Below are 20,263 nucleotides of genomic sequence, written 5' to 3'. Positions count from 1 at the left end.
TCGTTGTCTTGGCGGGAACATATCGATAGCGTATGTGCACGTCTGGGTGGAGCATGCTACGCACTGCGACGACTTGCATCGACGGCTAGCAGAGATACAGTCAGATCCTGTTATTTCGCCACCGTCCATTCGATACTGTCGTACGGCGCTGAGCTGTGGGGCCGAGCATCGGATTTCGACCGTGCATTTCGAATGCAGAAGCGCGCAGTGCGAGGCATAGTAGGTATCCGCAGTGATGAATCAGTCCGCGATCACTTCAAAAACCTACGCATTTTAACCCTACCTAGCCTAGTTATTCTTCAAATCGCGACTTTTACCTACACAAACATAAATAAATTTAAACGAAAAGGCATAGTGACCTCACATAATTTACGAAGCAATGCACATCGAGACCGCCTAGTACCACCGATCCACAAGCTGACTAGGTCCGAACAGTCGGTTTACGTCACAGGCCCTGTGATATACAACCGCCTCCCTGATAGCATAAGAGATGCCCAGTCTCACCAATCCTTTAAAAGAAATTTAGAATCGTGGTTACTCACAAAAAACTTTTACACCTTTAATGAAGTAATGGCACTGCCAATGACTCTGTAAAACATGTTTTAATTTATTTATTTTGTTTCTATTTTGAATTGTTGACATTACTATGTTGTTTATATTTCAATTGAAATACTCTGTAATGTGGAATTTGTATGAATATTGTACAAAATTGTAACTGACGTGTACCTGTATTGTACCAATAAAGATTATCTTATCTTATCTTATCTTATCTTACCCAATTTCTATCGCTCGTATTACAAAAATCAAATTTCGCCGTTTTCATCGATTTTTGAGTGACGAAATCGAGCGATCGAAATTCTAAAATCGGCCCCCTGGTGTTCAAAATGGTCTTGACGCGACTTTATTGTTAAGAAAATAAGAGCATGTCAAGGTAATTTTGAACACCTTGCCCGGTTAGCAACTTCTGCTACTGACTGTATCACAAGTAAATATCGGGATAATGAGTAGGTACCTAGAGTTGGTATCTACAATAATTATTTCTATTTTTTGGTATCGAGTACTGTAAATTAAAATTAATTAGTCAGGTATGTTGGCCGTATTATAGTCACCGTCACATAGGTTACAATACTGAAAAGCTTAGGAATTGCTAACCCCGCTGTCAAACGCATTTCAGAAAAAGGTACGTATGTAGAAAATACAAGTATGTACAATAGGTAGGTACGTTTATCTTATTTGAGTCACAAAGTACTGAAAATACATATCTCGCCTGTATAGACTACGTCAATTCTTGGGATTAGTCGTCAAGCGGACCCCAGCCCTAGTAGCACGGTCGCATTTTTATCATTTATCACAATGCCTGTCACGTTCTAACAAGTATGTAAGTGCGAAAGTGACGGGCTTAGTGATAGTGGATAAAAAATGGAACCGTGCTGAGCCCGCAGGCTCCCATAAGTCGTGACGTGGCAAAATGCCGGGATAACGCGAGGAAGAAGAAAATAGGCGCCATGGTGCACTGGGTGTTGCGTAAAAATTAGCTTTTGTTTCTCTTAACTTTGCAATGTCTACAGGAAACGAGTTAACTATAGTAATAAAATGTTAATAACCCAATCCTAAAACACCATGTTACAGTTGAACGTTTTTTATCAGTTTTTATCACTAAATTGCATTGCAACCCTAGCCAAGGTTAGGGTGACCTTGGGCCCTCGGAAGCTTAATTGGCTACCGTGGCTATAGAAAGCAGTCATTTACGTCGTAGTTTCTCTAGGAATGTCTGGTTGATATCGCCTCACCCCGAATTGTCTACTGGCGATAGCGCGGTGAATCAACCCGTATTATGGCGGGTGTTATGTCAACAATAACATTACTTGTTTACAATGAATATTGACAATTTGCTCACATTTTTAACAAAAAACTAAATAACAAAAAACTTACTGCTTGGACTAGAATTTTGTTTTATGATATAGGAGGCAAATGAACAGACAAACTGCCGTATTCGAACTTCAAGATATTCACAAGAGACGACACGTAATAGATCCATTCTAGATACGTTATAGTTTAGATTTCAACTAGTTCTCTTTTGCAGCTCAATTCGCGCAACCAATGTCACTTTTACGTCAAAATATCGTATAAACGAACGATTTCCATTAGATATCTATTAGATGTGACTTGGATGAGTATCTCCAGAATCGCGTAAATGTCAAATTTGACAGGCTAGATCTTAAAAATATCGTTGTCGTGTCTTGGTGTTGTCTAATAGATGTCTAGTTCAAAATCCGAATCGGGCCCAAAATCGCCTATACAAGATGGATTTTTGTATATTTAACATTTAAAAAAAGTAATTTAAGTTTGCATGTATATTGCAGAGATACAACATGATTTTAAATCGCAGTTTAGAGCATTCTCTGCCAGCGCGAGCTACGCGCTACGAGCGTAGCCAATAACATGTTTTTTCTGTTTGTAGCGAATAACACCTACGAACGGAGCGGGTCGTGAATATGCTAGTTGATATGTAAAATATGCTCTTTTCTAAAGTCTGGCCAGCGGATCATCTCTTATATTTTATGCGACAAGAATTTGGCCTATAAGTACATTTATTTCAAGCTATCAATTAATTTTCTACTGCTTAGATTTCCATAATTTTTAAATTACCGTCTTTGCCAGTTTGCCTTATGAAACGTATTATGAAACAACTCGCCGGCTATATAAGAGTATGTATAGTCATATTTTTCAGATCATAGAACTGGATCATTTCATCAAATGTCATCTTAGGTTGATCGGATCACTTCATGATACTCGTATGATTAGGTAAGATTTGTTTCATGAACCGATCATTTCGTGAAACATTTTCCACACACGACAAATACATAAAGTATTCTTTATATTTTAATATTTTAAAATTCCTTGTAAGTGTATTGGCGTAAGCTGTAAACTTTTAAAGAAACATGTGAAATAAACAATATCCCATTTACGCTATAAGTGTTCCACAACAGACTGAACAGGCTGCAAAGTCAATTGAGTGTCGGATCTCAATAAAATGTATTAACGCGCCAATAACGCTTATCTATCGACTGTTACATATTTTTATTTATAACCCTTGACCCTACTTGCTTTTATGACTTTTGCCTACCTATAAGAAAATTAGTGAACCTAAATTGTCATTTTTGGAAATTATAATTAAAAATAACGTTTTGTATTATATTTTTTCTACTCCCGTACTTTTATTTGTCATTTAAAGGGTCGTGCATACACCTTTAAACCCCTATCTTATAGTTGTCAAGACAAGTCTTTAGTCTATTCCCCAAAAAAGTATTTGTGCATACACGCAGTATCTTTTTGGCACTTTTACGATACTTTGTGTAATCACCACTTAAAAAATATTGTAGGAAATACATTGTTGTCAACCTAATTTTAATTGTCATCTCTGACAGATGGGTGAACCATAGACATGTTTTTTTTATTTCATTCATTCTTTTCCCGCCCGTACCGGATTCTTTGCTACTTCTTGAATGAAAAATATTTGTTAAATTTACAATTTTATTTTAAAGTAAGTGCTTGGTCGTAGAAAAAGTATTGTATGCAACGTTGTTTAACTGAGTCGAAAAATACTCGTGGCGTCTTTATTAACAATTTTCGGCTTCGCCTCAAATTGTTACTCACGCCACTCGCCTTTTTTGACCTCTCTTAAACAACTGTTGCATAAAATACTATAAAAAAAACGTCTACTCGGTCTAATTCATTTGTATTACAATTTACCTATTGCATACTTCAAAGTTTTGCAAACTCGCCGTCTTTGAACCCACACCCTTCAACTTATCTTATCCATTCGCTTTGTTTTATTTTTCTTTTAATTAATGCAGGAGCATTAACCTCCTTTATTTATCGGTTGGTTATTTTAGAGCAAAAGTTTTGCGGTTAAAAGAATCATTGAGTCATCTGCTTGATGATTCGGTTGTTTTTCGGACTCTAATAATTAAATCGAAACCTTTATTTTCAACTTGTTAGAGACCTCAAGTCTCAGTCTCAAGTATTTTGTAGAAACTTGTCTCCTTTTTAGAATTAGCCTCCTGAGACCATGCGTACAATTTTTTGTACATATTCCAAAAAATATTTTGAACTTTCATTGAGTAACCAAAGGTTCCAAATACAAAAACAAAACAAATATTTCTGGGTCTCAGGAGGTTATGGTCGCAAATATTTACTTAAAAATTCAAAACGAATTGTCTTCACATAACATTCATGAGTCACAAATCACAAATCATCAAGGCTCGGAAAAACGCCCGTCATTTTGAAAACATTACCCTGTTCCGTACAACACAGACTTCTTTATACCAACGTTAACGATTAAATAGGTATGCCCCAATGTCATCCGTAGACCGTAAACGAACACTTTCGACTCGTAAATGGATCCTAAATTATAATTTGTTTTCAAAATGACGGGCGTTATTCCGAGCCTTGCAAATCATACAATAACGCCTAATTTACTGTTAATTTAGATAAAACCGAATAACATTATTCACAGTCTCGGGTCCTTTAGAGTTGCGTATAAAAAATAATCACCTAACGACCCGACTCGGGAGTTAAAAGACTTGAAGCTTTTTAAGCGCAGTCTCTTAATAACGAAAAATACCAACACTCAATACAAGCAGGGGCCCGTTTCTCAAAAGCATGTATAGGTGAACCAGGATCTATTGAGGGTGCGCCATGTTGCGGAATTTCACTGGAACTAATTTTTTCATACTACACTGAATTGTCACCCTATACATGAGAATAACAGCGCCCTCTTGACAATTATCATATATTACTGGTCAGGCTATAATACAAGCGGATGTCACTTTTTGACAGCTTTTGTTAGAAAGGGGCTTCCACTTGTATTACAAGTTACAAGCTTTTATGAAACGGGCCCCAGATTTGATGGTCTCATTACTCTGAGAAAGTTTTAAAACAGCTCTTGATTTACTTTTTATTTTTACCACTTCGGTGGTAAACAGCATACTCGTACTTACAGCCCGCCTACAGATGGGAAAAGTTTAAGTACCCTTACCTAAGGACAAATATATTAGGGTGTCACATGTTACATTGACGACCCTTTAAAACCTGGTTAATCCCGAAATTCACATAAATAATACAACGATATTTTGTTAATTAAAAAAATCTTCCTAGCGTTGTCCCGGCTTTTTTGCCACGGCTCATCCGCCTGTGGTCCGCTTAACAACTAATCCCGAGAATTGGCGTAGACACTAGTTTTTAAGAAAGTAATTCCCATCTGACCTTCCAACCCAGAGGGTAAAATACCCAGGCCCTGTTGGGATTAGTCCGGTTTCCTTCACCGAAAAGCGACTGATAAATATCAAATAATATTTCGTAGGTAGGTAAGTACAATAAGTTCCGAAAAACTCATTGGTACGAGCCGAGGTTTAAACCCGCGACCTCCGGATTGAAAGTAAAAAACATACGGATATTTTAATAAAATAAAAAACTTAAATTGAGATGCGTTTAAAAAAACCGCATTTTTAACTTTTGTAATATGTTAATATGTTAATATGTATGTCACGAAAGTTCTTGACAAAAGTTCTAAAAATAGTTACTGTGATTAAGTCCGCATTCCAAATACCAAAAACAAAATACATTTCATTTCCAAATACTGTAATAAAAAATTGGTACATACCTCCTTGCTCTTCCATTGCTCACTAAACACAAAAAATCACAACACTACGCAACTAAACTTAAAAGCTAGTATCACACCTGAATAAAATAAATTAAAAAACAAAAGTCACTTCACGTCTTTTCAACTTGATAACGTCTTTTAAAAGTTTGCTTATCCCATTTGTTTTTAATAATTATTTATCTATTTATCTGTGGTGCTTGAGTCGTATCTTGAACCTTGGCAGCATTGGTCAGACGTGTGAGGCGGGCGAGGAATCATTGGCAACTGAGTTGACCGCTGCCGATTCGATACTATCTGTTGGTGCGACTTTTTCTACATGCCTTCACTCACATACTGACCATACTTTTAGCTTGAATTAGGAAGAGACTGAGAGCATATAAAAAAACAGGGGGTTTTGTTAAAGCATTGAGCCACAACTCAGCTTAAATAATAAAATATTTTTTTTTTGACAATCTTGACACAGATTTACCAAACCCCACAAATAATATATGAGGTATACTTACTTAGGTACCTACAGAATAAAAACAATTCGAATTCGAACCCAAAAAATGTTTCTCAAAGAGAGAAGTTTACTTTTTCTAATACATATTATCAAAACCCCTAACCACGCGTGACTAAGCTGAAACGTAAATACCTACTGGAATTACTGCAGGCTTATTCTGATTGTAGGTAATGGGTATGATTTTGGTATGTTTTTTTTATGGATATGATGCATCAGTGTGGAAAAGCGACATTTTTTCATCCAGAAACTTCACTTTTGAGACTTTTGACACTGCCAGATCATATCCATAACAAATCTAGATCAATTTCGTAACCTGTTATTACAATCCGAATACGCCTCCTGATTTGTATACTTACTGAAGTATGGGTGAGCTTTGTGAACGCAGTGCCGTAGGCTGCCCAGCATCGTAGTTCCTTCGAACGATTACTTTTCAGTTGGCTCAGGGCCCTGGGCGGTTTTCGTTTCAGCTTCGGCAAAAATACGTTTAAATCTCTAGCTGTCTGTCTACAGATCTCATTTTTCTCTCAATTCTCGTGAAATTTTCTTGTTTCCATCCTACCTAAATGTTGCTTTCCATCGGAGAATGGTCTTTTCCATCAGAAATAGGTCCTGATGCAAATTTTCTGATGAAAAGTTCATAAGACCCATTCTCTGTGGAATGTCACAAATAACCGCACGACCCTATTAACATGCTGTACTGCCAGCCTATTATGGATAGCTTTATCCATCTTTATCCACGTGATAAAATAACTGTCACTGTTTAACACCGTGGGAAAGAAAGTGACGGACACCGTTTTATCACGCTGTCACGTAGACAAGAACGACCATCATATCCGTACAGGTATTTAGTGTAAAGATAGCCGCAAATGAGGTCACCACCTAATAATAACCTTTAATTCTACACTTTTATATTTATAGCAAGCAGTAATGGACTAGCGAGGTGGACTGATGATGTTTAACTAGTACAGTCACAGACGATAATATCAATGTAATGAGGTCGAGTCGGCTATTTTGTGCGCATCGTCGTGTAAGATATTATTGTATGTGAGTGTACCGTAATATAATAATAATTCAGTCAGCAAAACTATATATGTGGTTGTGAAATAAACTCCTTTTTGAGGTTTGCTCGAGGTATTATAGTATAATTTTAAACAAATACAGGACTTAATCGTGTAAAGTTCCGTTTTTTTATATTTGGTTTAAATCAACGGATTATTAGTATGTTACAGGTTCAGCGTTGCAGACGTCTACAGGCTGTGGTGACCGCTTTCCACCGACCGCGTACGCGTGCTACCGACGTATAAAACATTGTATTGGCATGCAACTGGCCAATGAAGGTTTTTCCACGAGACCTAACAAACTAAGAAAGCTCTATGTCGAAGGCTGGACTCAGTGCCGGCCCGAGCCCTTGATCAGGGCAGAGTGGAATCGGGTTTTGGCGCCCTTCGTTGATGTTTTAAAGCGTATTTTGGGCCCCCGTCACACTCGCGTCTTTTAAAACTCTTTTTTTTTCTCATTTGCCATTTTGGCGCCCCCCTTGCCATCCGGCGCCTAGAGCGGCCGCTCCACTCGCTCTACCCTAGATCCGGGCCTGGGCCTGGACTAGCCTTACAGTAAACAACACACTTACCTACTTATAATGGAATGAGACTTAAACCACAAATCCTGTAGTTTTTAAACACTGGTCCCATTTTACCATTAATACTACTTAGAGGGCTGCTTAAGTTCACCATTGATTCATTTCTGTCTGTTTAAAAAAAAGCGGCCAAGTGCGAGTCGGACTCGCCCATGAAGGGTTCCGTATTTAGGCGATTTATGACGTATAAAAAAAAACTACTTACTAGATCTCGTTCAAACCAATTTTCGGTGGAAGTTTACATGGTAATGTACATCATATATTTTTTTTAGTTTTATCATTCTCTTATTTTAGAAGTTACAGGGGGGGGGACACACATTTTACCACTTTGGAAGTGTCTCTCGCGCAAACTATTCAGTTTAGAAAAAAATGATATTAGAAACCTCAATATCATTTTTGAAGACCTATCCATAGATACCCCACACGTATGGGTTTGATGAAAAAAAAATTTTTGAGTTTCAGTTCGAAGTATGGGGAACCCCAAAAATTTATTGTTTTTTTTTCTATTTTTGTGTGAAAATCTTAATGCGGTTCACAGAATACATCTACTTACCAAGTTTCAACAGTATAGTTCTTATAGAGTCGGAGAAAAGTGGCTGTGACATACGGACGGACAGACGGACAGACGGACAGACGGACAGACGGACAGACAGACAGACATGACGAATCTATAAGGGTTCCGTTTTTTGCCATTTGGCTACGGAACCCTAAAAAGCCATGACTTGAGACACAAGACATTTTTTATTTGTTAATTTAATTCAGGTATCAGTGAAATATCAAAACCAATTTAATCCTAATTTTCTCTTAAGGGGATTTTCACTTAACTGTGTAGGTACCATTAACGGCCGGTTAGCAATCGTCACAAAACTGACGGTCAATGTCAAATCCCATACATTTTGTCAGGAATGTGACCGTTAGCGTTACTGAAACACGAATTAAGTCGCTCTTTAAAATAAAAGTTAAAATGAAATTGCCCTTAAATGTCTCATGATTGGTGCCGTACGTTACTCATCGCGGGTGGATGACAAATAGGGTCACGGTTCGCGTCACGGGGTGGATGGCAAATACAGCGTGTTTGCCGACGCCCTCCGCCCGTGGCCTTGCCTTGACGGTCCGGCTAATCTGCCTTTAGTATCCTCTAAATTGCGTATCGTAACGCAATATTGCCGCCAAACAATAAAAACTGTAGGTACACTAAGAATTTTAATATGAACCTTCATGAAACGACACATGTGGAATGTCACATGTGTGTTGCCGTATCTTTGGGAAAACATATATATCTAATTTTGTTTCTTTTTTGTATTTATTTTAAACAAAAAAAAATTACGACCATTATCAACGATTTTGGATATGAATGACTATATACTTCGTTTTTTTTAGCATTAGAAATAAGGTAAAAATTCTTGATGTGTCTTTTAATTGAAAAACACATTTTAAAAATAAGTTACGGTAAATATGTAACAATTATGAATCTAATACGGTCTTTTATAGTCTTCTGCTTTCATAAGTAATAGTTATTGATTTTTAAAAAGTGTTTTTTAATTAAAAGACATGTCAAAATCGCTTACCTTCTTTCAAGTTCTTTCTAATGCTAAAAAAACGAACTATAGTCTCCATATCTGCACAATGAACTCCTAGTACTTAATAAAAATACATGTAACCGACACCATTCCCAGCAAAGTAATGGAAAATACAGCCCAGCGTGACGCCTCGAGTCCATTAGCAGACAAAGGGTTAATAGGATTATTCTATAACCTAAGTGCCGTATTGACGTCATTATCTAAGACTCAGATAATTATACATAAAACATTTTCGTTACTTAGGTATTTAAATACTGTTAGACAACGCACAAATTAGACCATTAAAGAAATATATGAAGTATATAGAAATTTACATAGACACGTTTTAACCTAACACTTCGTAAGTTACGTCACGCGGTCACCGCGTGCTCACACCAATCAGCATTTGTACAGATTCTTATTAACACTAATATGGGCCTAGGGTTGTAACTGTACCTACTGTTTACGTGCAAGTTGCGGAAAATTCTCAAAATTTCCGAAAATTTCTGGAAACTAACTATAACGACTGTTTCATTTAACATTTATTTACGTCACGGCATGTAATGAGGGGTGAATGCCATATAGGCAAAAGAATGTTAGGGATGAATGTTGATGTAAGCTGTAAGCTCCGTAGCGCCCTTATAATAAATTTCCACTAGTGTTACCTTTGAGCCATCTTAGATATCGGTTCGTGAGGCCCATTATGCAAGTTTCCCCTTTCCTAGCCAGATTTTTAGGCTTGATTAGGCAGGTGTCCGATTTTTCATTTAACAGCCCAGTCGTAAATCCATAGTTTTCACCTAGTGAGAGTAGTGTGTGCGGATGGGGGCTACATCCTCTCGGCATACCCATTATATTGCCGAAAGGTCCCCTATGAGAAGGTATGTAAGAGGGATTTTTAAGGTAAAATAAATATAAATGTTTTTGGCAGCCCTGATTGGACTTTGATCACGGTCAAAGTCCACATCCAGATGTCCCAACTTATTTGTGAGCTATCCAACTCCTTACCACCGTGTCTTAAGGTCTATTTTAACTTGTTTCCTCTCACAAATAAGTTGGTTGAGATGTTCGATAGATGGACAACGCAGAATCCCATAAAATGGCCAAGGTTTCATTCACTCGCATCAATGAACAAACTGTGGACTTTGCTTTATTAAGATTTGTACCCACGATTCACTTGGGTAAAGCATTATGAACCTTAATGCAACGTGATAAGATGTTCTTAACAGTAAACAAGGTAGGAATGCTGGAGTATTTCATGTTTAGACGAATAATAAATAGGTAGGTTGGTCAGGAATAGAAAAAACATCACATCAAATTGACATAAATTTTTCTTAACCAACTTTTAATTTTGAAATCTTTGCGTGTACCTGTAGTGTATAACGAAAATTAGTTCTAGGATTCTGCAATTTTGATAGCACACGCAATGCAAGTGTTTTTTTAAACGTCAACCTTCTATTAAATGATGACGTATAAATAACATTCGCACTGCGTGTACCACCAAATCGTTGCAGACTCATCTTGGTATAACTCTAAAATATAACAGAACTACAAAATAGTCGTTGAAATCTCTAAAAAAGATTTAAGTTTTTAATTTCTTTCAGTACTGTATGTACCACTGTATATATCTTGTTTGTAAATAAATGATTATAAATTTGAGAAATAAAATTATATGAAATATACTTCCGAAGTCACAGGCGAAGGCTAATTAAGAGTCCTTAGTCCTACAAGCGAGCGTTTTTTGCAATCTGTTACCTTTTTCATTCAAGATTACGACGTAACTATTAGTATTCATTCAAAAACTGATAACGTACTTAAATAATCATTTCTTAAACTAGCAAGTAAGACCGTTCAAGTTGACATTTTCTCTTTTTAAACCTAAAATAAATGAGTTTTCTTGGGAGGCTTTTTCAAAATTTGCAGTGAGAACTGTCGTTTCGGTTCTCAATTTTGCAGTAAACAAGAATCATTTGATACAGAAATGATTACATATCTTTTACGAGCGGCTAAGACTATTGAAAATCAAAGATTCATTAAAAAAAATGGATATTTAACCTTCCGAACTTTCTTCATTTTTTGGGTGAAAACAGGGTTACATTATATTTTTTTATCGCAATTTGTACTATTATTTTGCCCTAAAAATAATATTATAACAAACTATAACTATACGTTAACCCATAAAAAAATAATCATAACTATAGGACCTACCTTGCCGTAAATTTATATTATTTTAAAACACGTATAAATCACGCTGCACCGACGCCGCGCGCTCATTCTCCGCCGAGGCGGCTTAGGGGACGGACCTGTGCTCGATCGTCAGGCGTTCGGTGACTATGGTGCGTTCGTAAACAGCCAGAGAGTTCCGAGAAGTGCTGTATACAGCGACTAGAAAATCTTGATACAAATAAGTACATTTTTTACACCATATTTAATTTCAACAACAGACTCTCGCTAGGTGATAGGTTTTCAGTGTTACTTGAATACTGGTTAGGTTTTGCATTATTATTATACCCGGACGACCTGGATAATGTCCAGGTTCTCATGATGGAGTCAGGAGTTGGTCACCGAACTCCTAATCTACTCATCATAACTCCATCGTGTTTGGGCTCAATAGATTTGCCTCGACGAGCACCTTCGTTCTAGATGAGGTCCAGGTTCTCATGATGGAGTCAGGAGTTGGTCACCAGAACTCCTAATCTACATATTATCACTCCATCGTGTTTGGGCTCATTAGATTTGCCCTGACGAGCACTATATATCTTGAGGAGGTCCAGGGTCTCATGATGGAGTCAGGAGTCGGTCACCAGAACTCCTAATCTACTCATCATAACTCCATCGTATTTAGGATTATTAGATTTGTCCTGACGAGCACCATCTATCTAGATGAGGTCCAGGGTCTCATGATGGAGTCAGGAGTTGGTCACCAGAACTCCTAATCTACTTATCATAACTCCATCGTGTTTGGGCGCATTCGATTTGCCTTGACGAGCACCATCTATCTAGATGAGGTCCAGGTTCTCATGATGGAGTCAGGAGTTGGTCACCAGAACTCCTTATCTACTCATCATAACTATATCGTGTTTGGGCTCAATAGCTTTGCCCTGACGAGTACCATCGATCTAGATGAGGTCCAGGGCACAGGGCTATATTATAGTTCTTACGAACAGATACTTATCTCTCAAAGAAAACTCAAATGCCTACCGTTTTAATACCTACACAAAAATACAATGGAATGACCTTCAACGCACCGCTCCCCGCACCGCGCGCACCGGCACAAAGCTAGGGTTGCCGACGCTTAGAAATTATTTTACAAATAAGTACCTACCTACTTACCTAAACTATAGATTGTATGAAAGATACCTACCTACTTACCTAAGGTACAAATATAAGTTTTATTAATTGTAAAATAACTATGAGCAAGATAAGTTGCAATAAGTAATTAATAATTATAATATTCCTTTTATCATTATTAATTACTTATAAATTTATTTTATTATTCTCTTTATTTATCTTTTGTCTTAAGTTAGGGTTTTTCCTTATTTTATTATTTATTATGATGAGTGACTGCGAAATATTTTAAAAGGTCATATCTCCCTACAGGAACCGTAGTGTTTACGCCGTTTTATAAACCGCGTAAACACTACGCGGTTTATAAAACGGCGTACTACGTAGCTTGCGAATATCGTAAAAAAAATTGGTATAAGTACTTATATTGAGAACGTCTAATAGTTACTTTTCCTATCAATCGGTAGAGCAAACACGGATTTTTTTATTAGTTTTTTTTGTTTCTGCATCCATCCACAATTCCACACTACAACATGTGTTATTTGTTCGTGAAGAAGACATTTATTTCGCATACATTTTGGCATATTCGAGCGCCGGCGACCAACTAGCTTGATTTTCTACCGTGAACGGGAAGAGATTCGTAGGTATAAATCCGTGCTCGCGCGGAGAGTTCCATAGGCCTGAGCGCCTACCGCGAACCACGTTCGACGTGTTGCCTCTCTGTCGCACTTGTAAATTCGTACGTAAGTGTGACAGGGAGGTAACACGTCGAACGTGGTTCGCGGTAGGCCCTCTGTCCAGGGTATCTTAATGGAGTGGAGCGAAGATGGCATAATATAAATAATCGGATTTCGGTATTGACCCCGACGAGGCCATCAAACAAAAAAAAAATTTGGAATGTAGTCAACGGTATCATGGTTTTAAATAAAAACAATGACTGGTTTTAACAGATAGGGCCAGTTGCATATCACAAATAAAGAAACATGTTTATTTGCAGTATGGACGGGCCCCGACTTTCCCCTAACAGACAGACAGACAGAAATAGTACAAAAAGACGACAATTTGTGGGCAGCAAAAATGTAAACAAAACTCATGGTTTGTCATGGTTTGTAAAAAAAAACAACGGGTTGCACTCCGGGAGTGCCGGCAGAAGTAAAAACTCAATGACTAGTGCAAAATGTCTGCAGCACTATGTATAATTGATGTTAATGCCATCTAGCGTTATTTCGTCGCATTACTTGAAACCCCTAAGCACATCACTGTTGGTACTCGAGTTATATTAATACCGGTTAGAGGGAAACTCACTAGATGGCATTTAAATCAATAAAGAAAAACTCAATAACATTGTAACAGTTTTTTGATCAGGTCACGTGTCCGTCTTACGGTCACGTGATCTGTCGCGAGTTTAACATTTTTTCCCCACCTCAAAAAGTGCACAGCGCCGCTAAAGAAGTTTGAAAATACAACACTACTACAATGACGAATATTAGTAGTAAGGTTTATTCGGGTAATTCCGAAAATCATTGTAAAATCACTCATATTCCGTTGTAGTAAGAGTCAGCTTTCGGAATTATCCGCCACTATTCGTTCATTCGGAAATACCCGAATACACCTTATTCATAAGAAGAGTGATTGTCACAATAATTCCATGCCAGAGGTAAATATTGTTATTATTTACTCGCCTCTGGTTATATATTATCCCAACACATACACTCTATTGACTACTACCATGCTTATAAAATAAAATAAAGAGTGCCAATATAACGCTAAAAATAATGTTACTTTGCAATTAAATTGAAAAGTATCAATATTATTCTCGCCTGCGTTGAAACGCGCTTAACTTTGCCGGCGCTCGCGTACCGAGCGCCAACGCCATCTATCGAGTGTTATTTCGTGAAATCGGTGAACGCTCTAAGGAATAAGGCCTCTTAATACATGATAAATAGTAATGCAACATTTCTAAGTTGACAAATCGAATAAAACAAAACAGCATTCTTCCCCGCGATCCACCGCCAGACAGCCAGCCAAAGTCCGACACGCTTGTTTACATGACTGTTTGGACGTCTGCCCACTTCAGTCTAATACGCAACTGTAGCGTGAGATACACTAAAAACCATAAAAAGACTGAAAAAATAATATTTTGCCTACAATTGCACCCTGTAAGAATATATATAGTCCTACTCATCGTTTTCGATGACGGCGACCCCAGTTAAATATTATAGACGTTGTCTAGCCGCTAGCACAGAATAAGTAATAGTATTATCATACAGAACGGACACGCACCGCCCCGCCCCGATTCGGATTACCTCGCCCGCGACAGGCCGCGACATGAATGTGTGCGTAAGTCGCTCTACTGAGAGCATGTCAGGATTCCGTCAGAAACTCAATGACGCGTGTACAGACGTGCCGCGCACACATATAAACGCAAATCATTTTTGATGTATGGCGTGTCCGCCCTGTGCCGCTAGACAACGTCCACTAGACTCTAGCGTGAGCCCTAATGTGGCTGGCCAGGCCGAACTTGGTCTTAAATAGGGTAAAGGCACCAGTAGTCAGCCTTATAACGACTTTTTTAAGTTTGAACGTTCGGAATTTCTACAGGATTAGTCGGATAATTAAACAAATGACATGGTTAGATCAATTGTTTGTCATAGTTTTAAAACAAAATATTTAAAAAAATAAAAATCCTCTTTATAATATATCTAATTAAGTTTAAACAAAAAGTGTCACTTTTCTCCAGTAGTCAGCCTCCAAAATCCAGTAAGCAGCCTCAGTGTACCCAGTACTCAGCCTATATACGAGGGCTGTTTGATAAGTACCCGTTTTCCAAATGTATTAATATCACGGGCCGAAAATATGTATACAATCGTTTTAAGCCATTTTTCAGAAGTGGGAAAATTTTAAAAAAAACAGCATTCTTTTGTTTTTTTCTCATTTGACAGCGATTCAGTGAAAGCGTGAACTTAAAATTGTGAAAATGGAGAAAGAGCAGTATCGGTCTGTAATTAGATTCTTGTTTTTGGAAGGAAAAACATGTGATGAAATAAAAGTAAGAATGCAAGCGGTTTACCATGAATGTGCTCCTTCTATGACAACCGTCAGATACTGGTTTAACGAGTTTAAGCGGGGGAGAACAACCGTCTTTGATGAGGATCGCCCAGGCCGCCCAATTGAGGTGACTACAGACGATATGGTTAAGAAAATTGAAAATATCGTTTTAGCCGACCGCCGAATTGAACTTCGAGAAATCGTTGATGCTGTAAATGTTCCAATCGAGCGGGTACAAAACATATTAGAAGAAAAATTGGGTATGAAGACAGTATCGGCGAGGTGGGTGCCGCGTTTACTCACGGAGGAGCAAAAACGGAACCGACTGACTACTTCGGAGCAGTGTTTGGCCGTGTTCAAACGTAACCCGAAGGAGTTTCTGCGTCGTTTCGTGACCGTAGACGAAACGTGGGTCACCACTACCCCCCGGAAATGAAAGGGCTGTCGAAGCAGTGGATTTTACCGGGTGAACCTGCGCGAAAGATAGCAAAAATCGTTCCATCGGCTGGAAAGGTCATGGCGACCGTTTTTTGGGATTCGCAGGGTATTATACATATTGAGTTCTTAGAAAAGGGGAAAACGATAACAGGGCAGTACTATGCCAATTTATTGGATGAATTTGACGCTGGGTTGAAGGACAAACGACCCCATTTAAAAAATAAAAAAGTACTGTCTCATCACGACAACGCACCAGCTCATTCGTCTAGAGTTGTGATGGCTAAATTAACACAATTACGCTACGCCCTATTGCCTTACCCCCCGTATTCTCCAGATTTGACCCCATGCGATTTATTTTTGTTTCCCAACCTGAAAAAATGGCTCGGTGGTAAGCGATTTGGATCAAATGACGAAGTCATTGCCGCCACAGAGGCCTATTTTAATGACTTTCCGAAATCATACTTTTTGGATGGTTTATTGAAGCTTGAATATAGGTGGAACAAGTGTATAGAGTTAAAAGGAGACTATGAAGAAAAATAAATGCATATAAACAAAAACAACTGATTATTTTTTTCATAAACGGGTACTTATCAAACAGCCCTCGTAAACTATTCATAATAATTAGATCAAAATCACTAATATTTATATCAAAATCAACGTTATTATAATATTTCTTTTTTCTTTATAATTTTTGTTATCGTTATTGTAGTTGTAGTTTTTAATTTTAGTTTATAATTTTTTGCATACTTATATCAAAATCAACGATGTTTCTATTTTTTATTTATAATTTTAGTTATTGTTATTATAGTTGTAGTTTTTAATTTTAGTTTATAATTTTTTTGCATATATGTACGTATTACTCACCTACTTGTTTACTTAATTAATATATAAAAAAAAATCTTATGGGTACATACAATTCTTATGACACGAAATTTGTTGGCCATAGGTACTTAATTAACTAACACTATTCTTGCAAACTAAGAATCGCAATATTTATTTTCTAATAATTAATCCGTCAAAAATTAACGAGGTAAATCAGGTAATATATAATTATGTTCCTAGTAGGTACTCGGTAAAAAATAATTAATTGAGTCTATGCAGATCTAATTATCATTAATAAACAAAGTCATATACCGACCAGGAAAAAGCAAAATGATAGTTATGTATAGTTAAAGTCAAAAATATGTATACACTTTTGAACCTTATTTCAATGAGATAGGGTTTAAAAATGTGGACATATTTTTGGCGGCGACGTACCAAATAAGGTCAATGGCTGAGTACTGGATCCGCGAAACCCAGTGCTCAGCCGCATTAAAACTTTATTTCAAATGCGGCTGACTACTGGGTTTTACTTTAAATTGACTAGGGCATGCCTAACTAAATTTGAAAATGTAAATTTAACGGTCCTAACGGTCGCATTGGCTCGAAAATAATAAAATAAACGAATAACCCAAAGGTCAGCCCTGGGGGGCTGGGCACTGGATTCTTTGGAAAAAAGTGTTATCCAGTGGCCAGCCCCCTCAATTTATAAGTGAAATATCGATATTTTCATTCAAATATAATGCAATTTAATAGATAAACTAATAAATAAACCAATCATTAACAAAAACAATAACTTTTAACATGAAAACATAGTTTTTCTTGCCTGTTAAGAGAACACCACGTGCAGTAAAAAATATGGCAGACATGACACTATTGCACTCGTCGACAAACAGCACCTGTATGAACGAGTATATTTCTTCCCCCCGTTCCCTCACCGCACCTGTCGTATTACGTATTAACCAATAAGGAATCAAAGCTCCTATTTGAGTACTCGCGATTTGTTTAAACGAATATACCAGATATTTATGACCAATAAACGACTCAAAAGGCTGACCACTGGTACCTGGCTGGCCACTGGTGCTGTTACCCTACTCTGTTGCACGCGTGACAATAAAGTTGGCCAGCTGAATTGATCGGACCTGTAAGGATATGACGGATTTAAGGGATCAGTAACGCGCTTATCAACTTCAGTTGCAAACTTCTATAGGATCAGGAACTGCCTAGTAACTGACTCTACGCTTGTTTGCCACAGCCATGAGCCACTCCCCTGCCACGCCTCCGCCACGCAACTGCGACGCAACACAAAGCAAATATCGTCGTAATGTGACTCCGCTGTCGTTTACTTTATTTAGTGATGTTTACATCTGACACAATCACTTGTAATTTGTTATAACTGTTTTTGTCAACAACGCCACTGGCTGTTGCATTTGGAAATGCCGTGACTAAAAAAACTACGGTTCTAGCTCCCATAAACATTTTATACCCACCCAATGAAATTATCAGGGGTCGGAAACCGGTATTGCTCCATACAAAAATACCGGTAAGAATTACGTTCTTTTTCGTTCTTTGGTTTATTATTTCATTTTTAATGGGTCAACCTAATAATACAAAGTTGCTATGATTCAGTCCTACGTAAAGAGCATAAAATTATTCAAAATATTGTGGGCTATTTTGGGGTTTAAAAAAATACCGGTTCCGAGCCCTGGAAATTATACCTAGGTACTTGAAAAATCATACAAATTTACACAATACACAAAGTTTGAAATATTCTCAGAAATTTCAAAAGAAGTATACCTACCTATATAAAGTTTCCATATAGGAAACGGAAAATATTGTTTCTAAATAAGTTTCCGAATATATTGTGGAAATTTGTGACACATCAGTATTTTACACACAATAAGTACGTGCTTGTAAAAAGTTAAAAACCTACATTAAACAAAATGCACTCGTTATCTAGAGAGCTACTTTATATCTGAGCAATTAACCATTTATATTTAATATTAAGGTACATTGGGATAACTTAGGAAGCGGGGTAATTTTGAAAAGGCAAATATCTATAATACCAGAAGCATTTCATACTTTAGCAGCACACGCTACTGCAACGCTTACCAATGCATCTTGATTACCTACTGTTGCTACAGTAGAAAATCCTTCAAGTTTAGTAGTTATGTATTTGCTTTTTTCCAAAATTGCCCCGCTTTTGAAGTTATTCCATTGTACATTAGTGTTATTAAAAACCTTAAATCTAAGTACCATTATTCATGAACCAATTTTACCAAATACTTACTCGGAGGTTTATTCACGTAACTGAAATCATTTCATTTAAATTTGTTTTACGGACCGACAGACAGGCAAAGTCAAACAAACGTCTTGGTAAACATAACGCATGTCATTTGAAATCAAGATCACATTAACACGATATTTGTGTCAATATTTATTCTTTGTATTAATAATTTCCCCTGTTGTGCACAGGCACAATCGAATGTTGAAAATGTTTGCGGAGCCATATATAGAAGGGTCGTAGTGAAGAGAGGAAAAGCAGGCAGTGACAATTTTATATCCCGGGTTGAATACTTTAAAACTAATTGATTTCCGAGATTAACGACGACGAATGTAAAATTATAAAAAAAAGCAACAACGGTTGCACTCCGGGAGTGCCGATAGAAGTGAAAACTCACCTCACTATGTTACCGACGCCCGGTAACACGATACATACGTTTAGCGGAGGTATTCTATTTATTTATTATATATTATTATCATTCTCAAATAAGATCACACTTTTTCATTGACATGTTTATTTAGGTACATACTGCCATGACAACGTCAAATTATTTGAACATAGGTAAAGAGTCTTGAAAAGGAGTCCGCAACATAAATGTCAAATAACATTGAGTTTTTATTGATTTAAATGCCATCTAAATTATGAGTGGCCATCTAAACCTTATGCCCCTTACGGTGACGTGATCGCCTTGCGCCCCTTACGGTCACGTGATCGCCTTACGCTGTCTCGAGTTTATCATTTTTTCCCCACCTCAAAAAGTGCCCAGCGCCGCTAAAGAAGTTTTCACTTCAAAAACAGAAATGAGCAACAACAAGAACATGGCGCTAGTGCAGGGTGGAGGTAGACAGCGGGTTTGGTAGGGCTGCACCGTCATTGAAAGCGAAGAAATGTTGGATGGATTAGAGTCTGTGCCGTGTCCCACGGATACTATTTATAGTATACATCTTCAGCATTAGACAGACTCAAACCAAACTGTCATTTAAAGGCACGTTGATTGATGCATTTTTTCGACAGACTCACTAATTGT

General features: G+C 37.4%; 1 protein-coding gene across 1 annotated transcript in view; it reads right to left on the bottom strand.

Moving 5' to 3' along the window:
- The window catches only part of LOC134662008 (synaptic vesicle glycoprotein 2B-like), a 36,714-nt gene extending 30,768 nt beyond the window's left edge, over positions 1-5,946 (bottom strand). The window contains exon 1 of the mRNA XM_063518247.1: positions 5,666-5,946. Within this exon, the coding sequence (XP_063374317.1) occupies positions 5,666-5,681 (16 nt within the window). The 5' untranslated portion in view covers positions 5,682-5,946. The remainder of the gene's footprint in view (positions 1-5,665) is intronic.
- Positions 5,947-20,263: the final 14,317 nt, after the last annotated feature.

Source organism: Cydia amplana, chromosome 2 (assembly GCF_948474715.1).
Source record: "Cydia amplana chromosome 2, ilCydAmpl1.1, whole genome shotgun sequence".
Classification (NCBI taxonomy): Eukaryota; Metazoa; Arthropoda; class Insecta; order Lepidoptera; family Tortricidae; genus Cydia; species Cydia amplana.
Note: the sequence above shows the minus strand (reverse complement) of the source record. Positions and strands in the feature narration are given on the sequence as shown.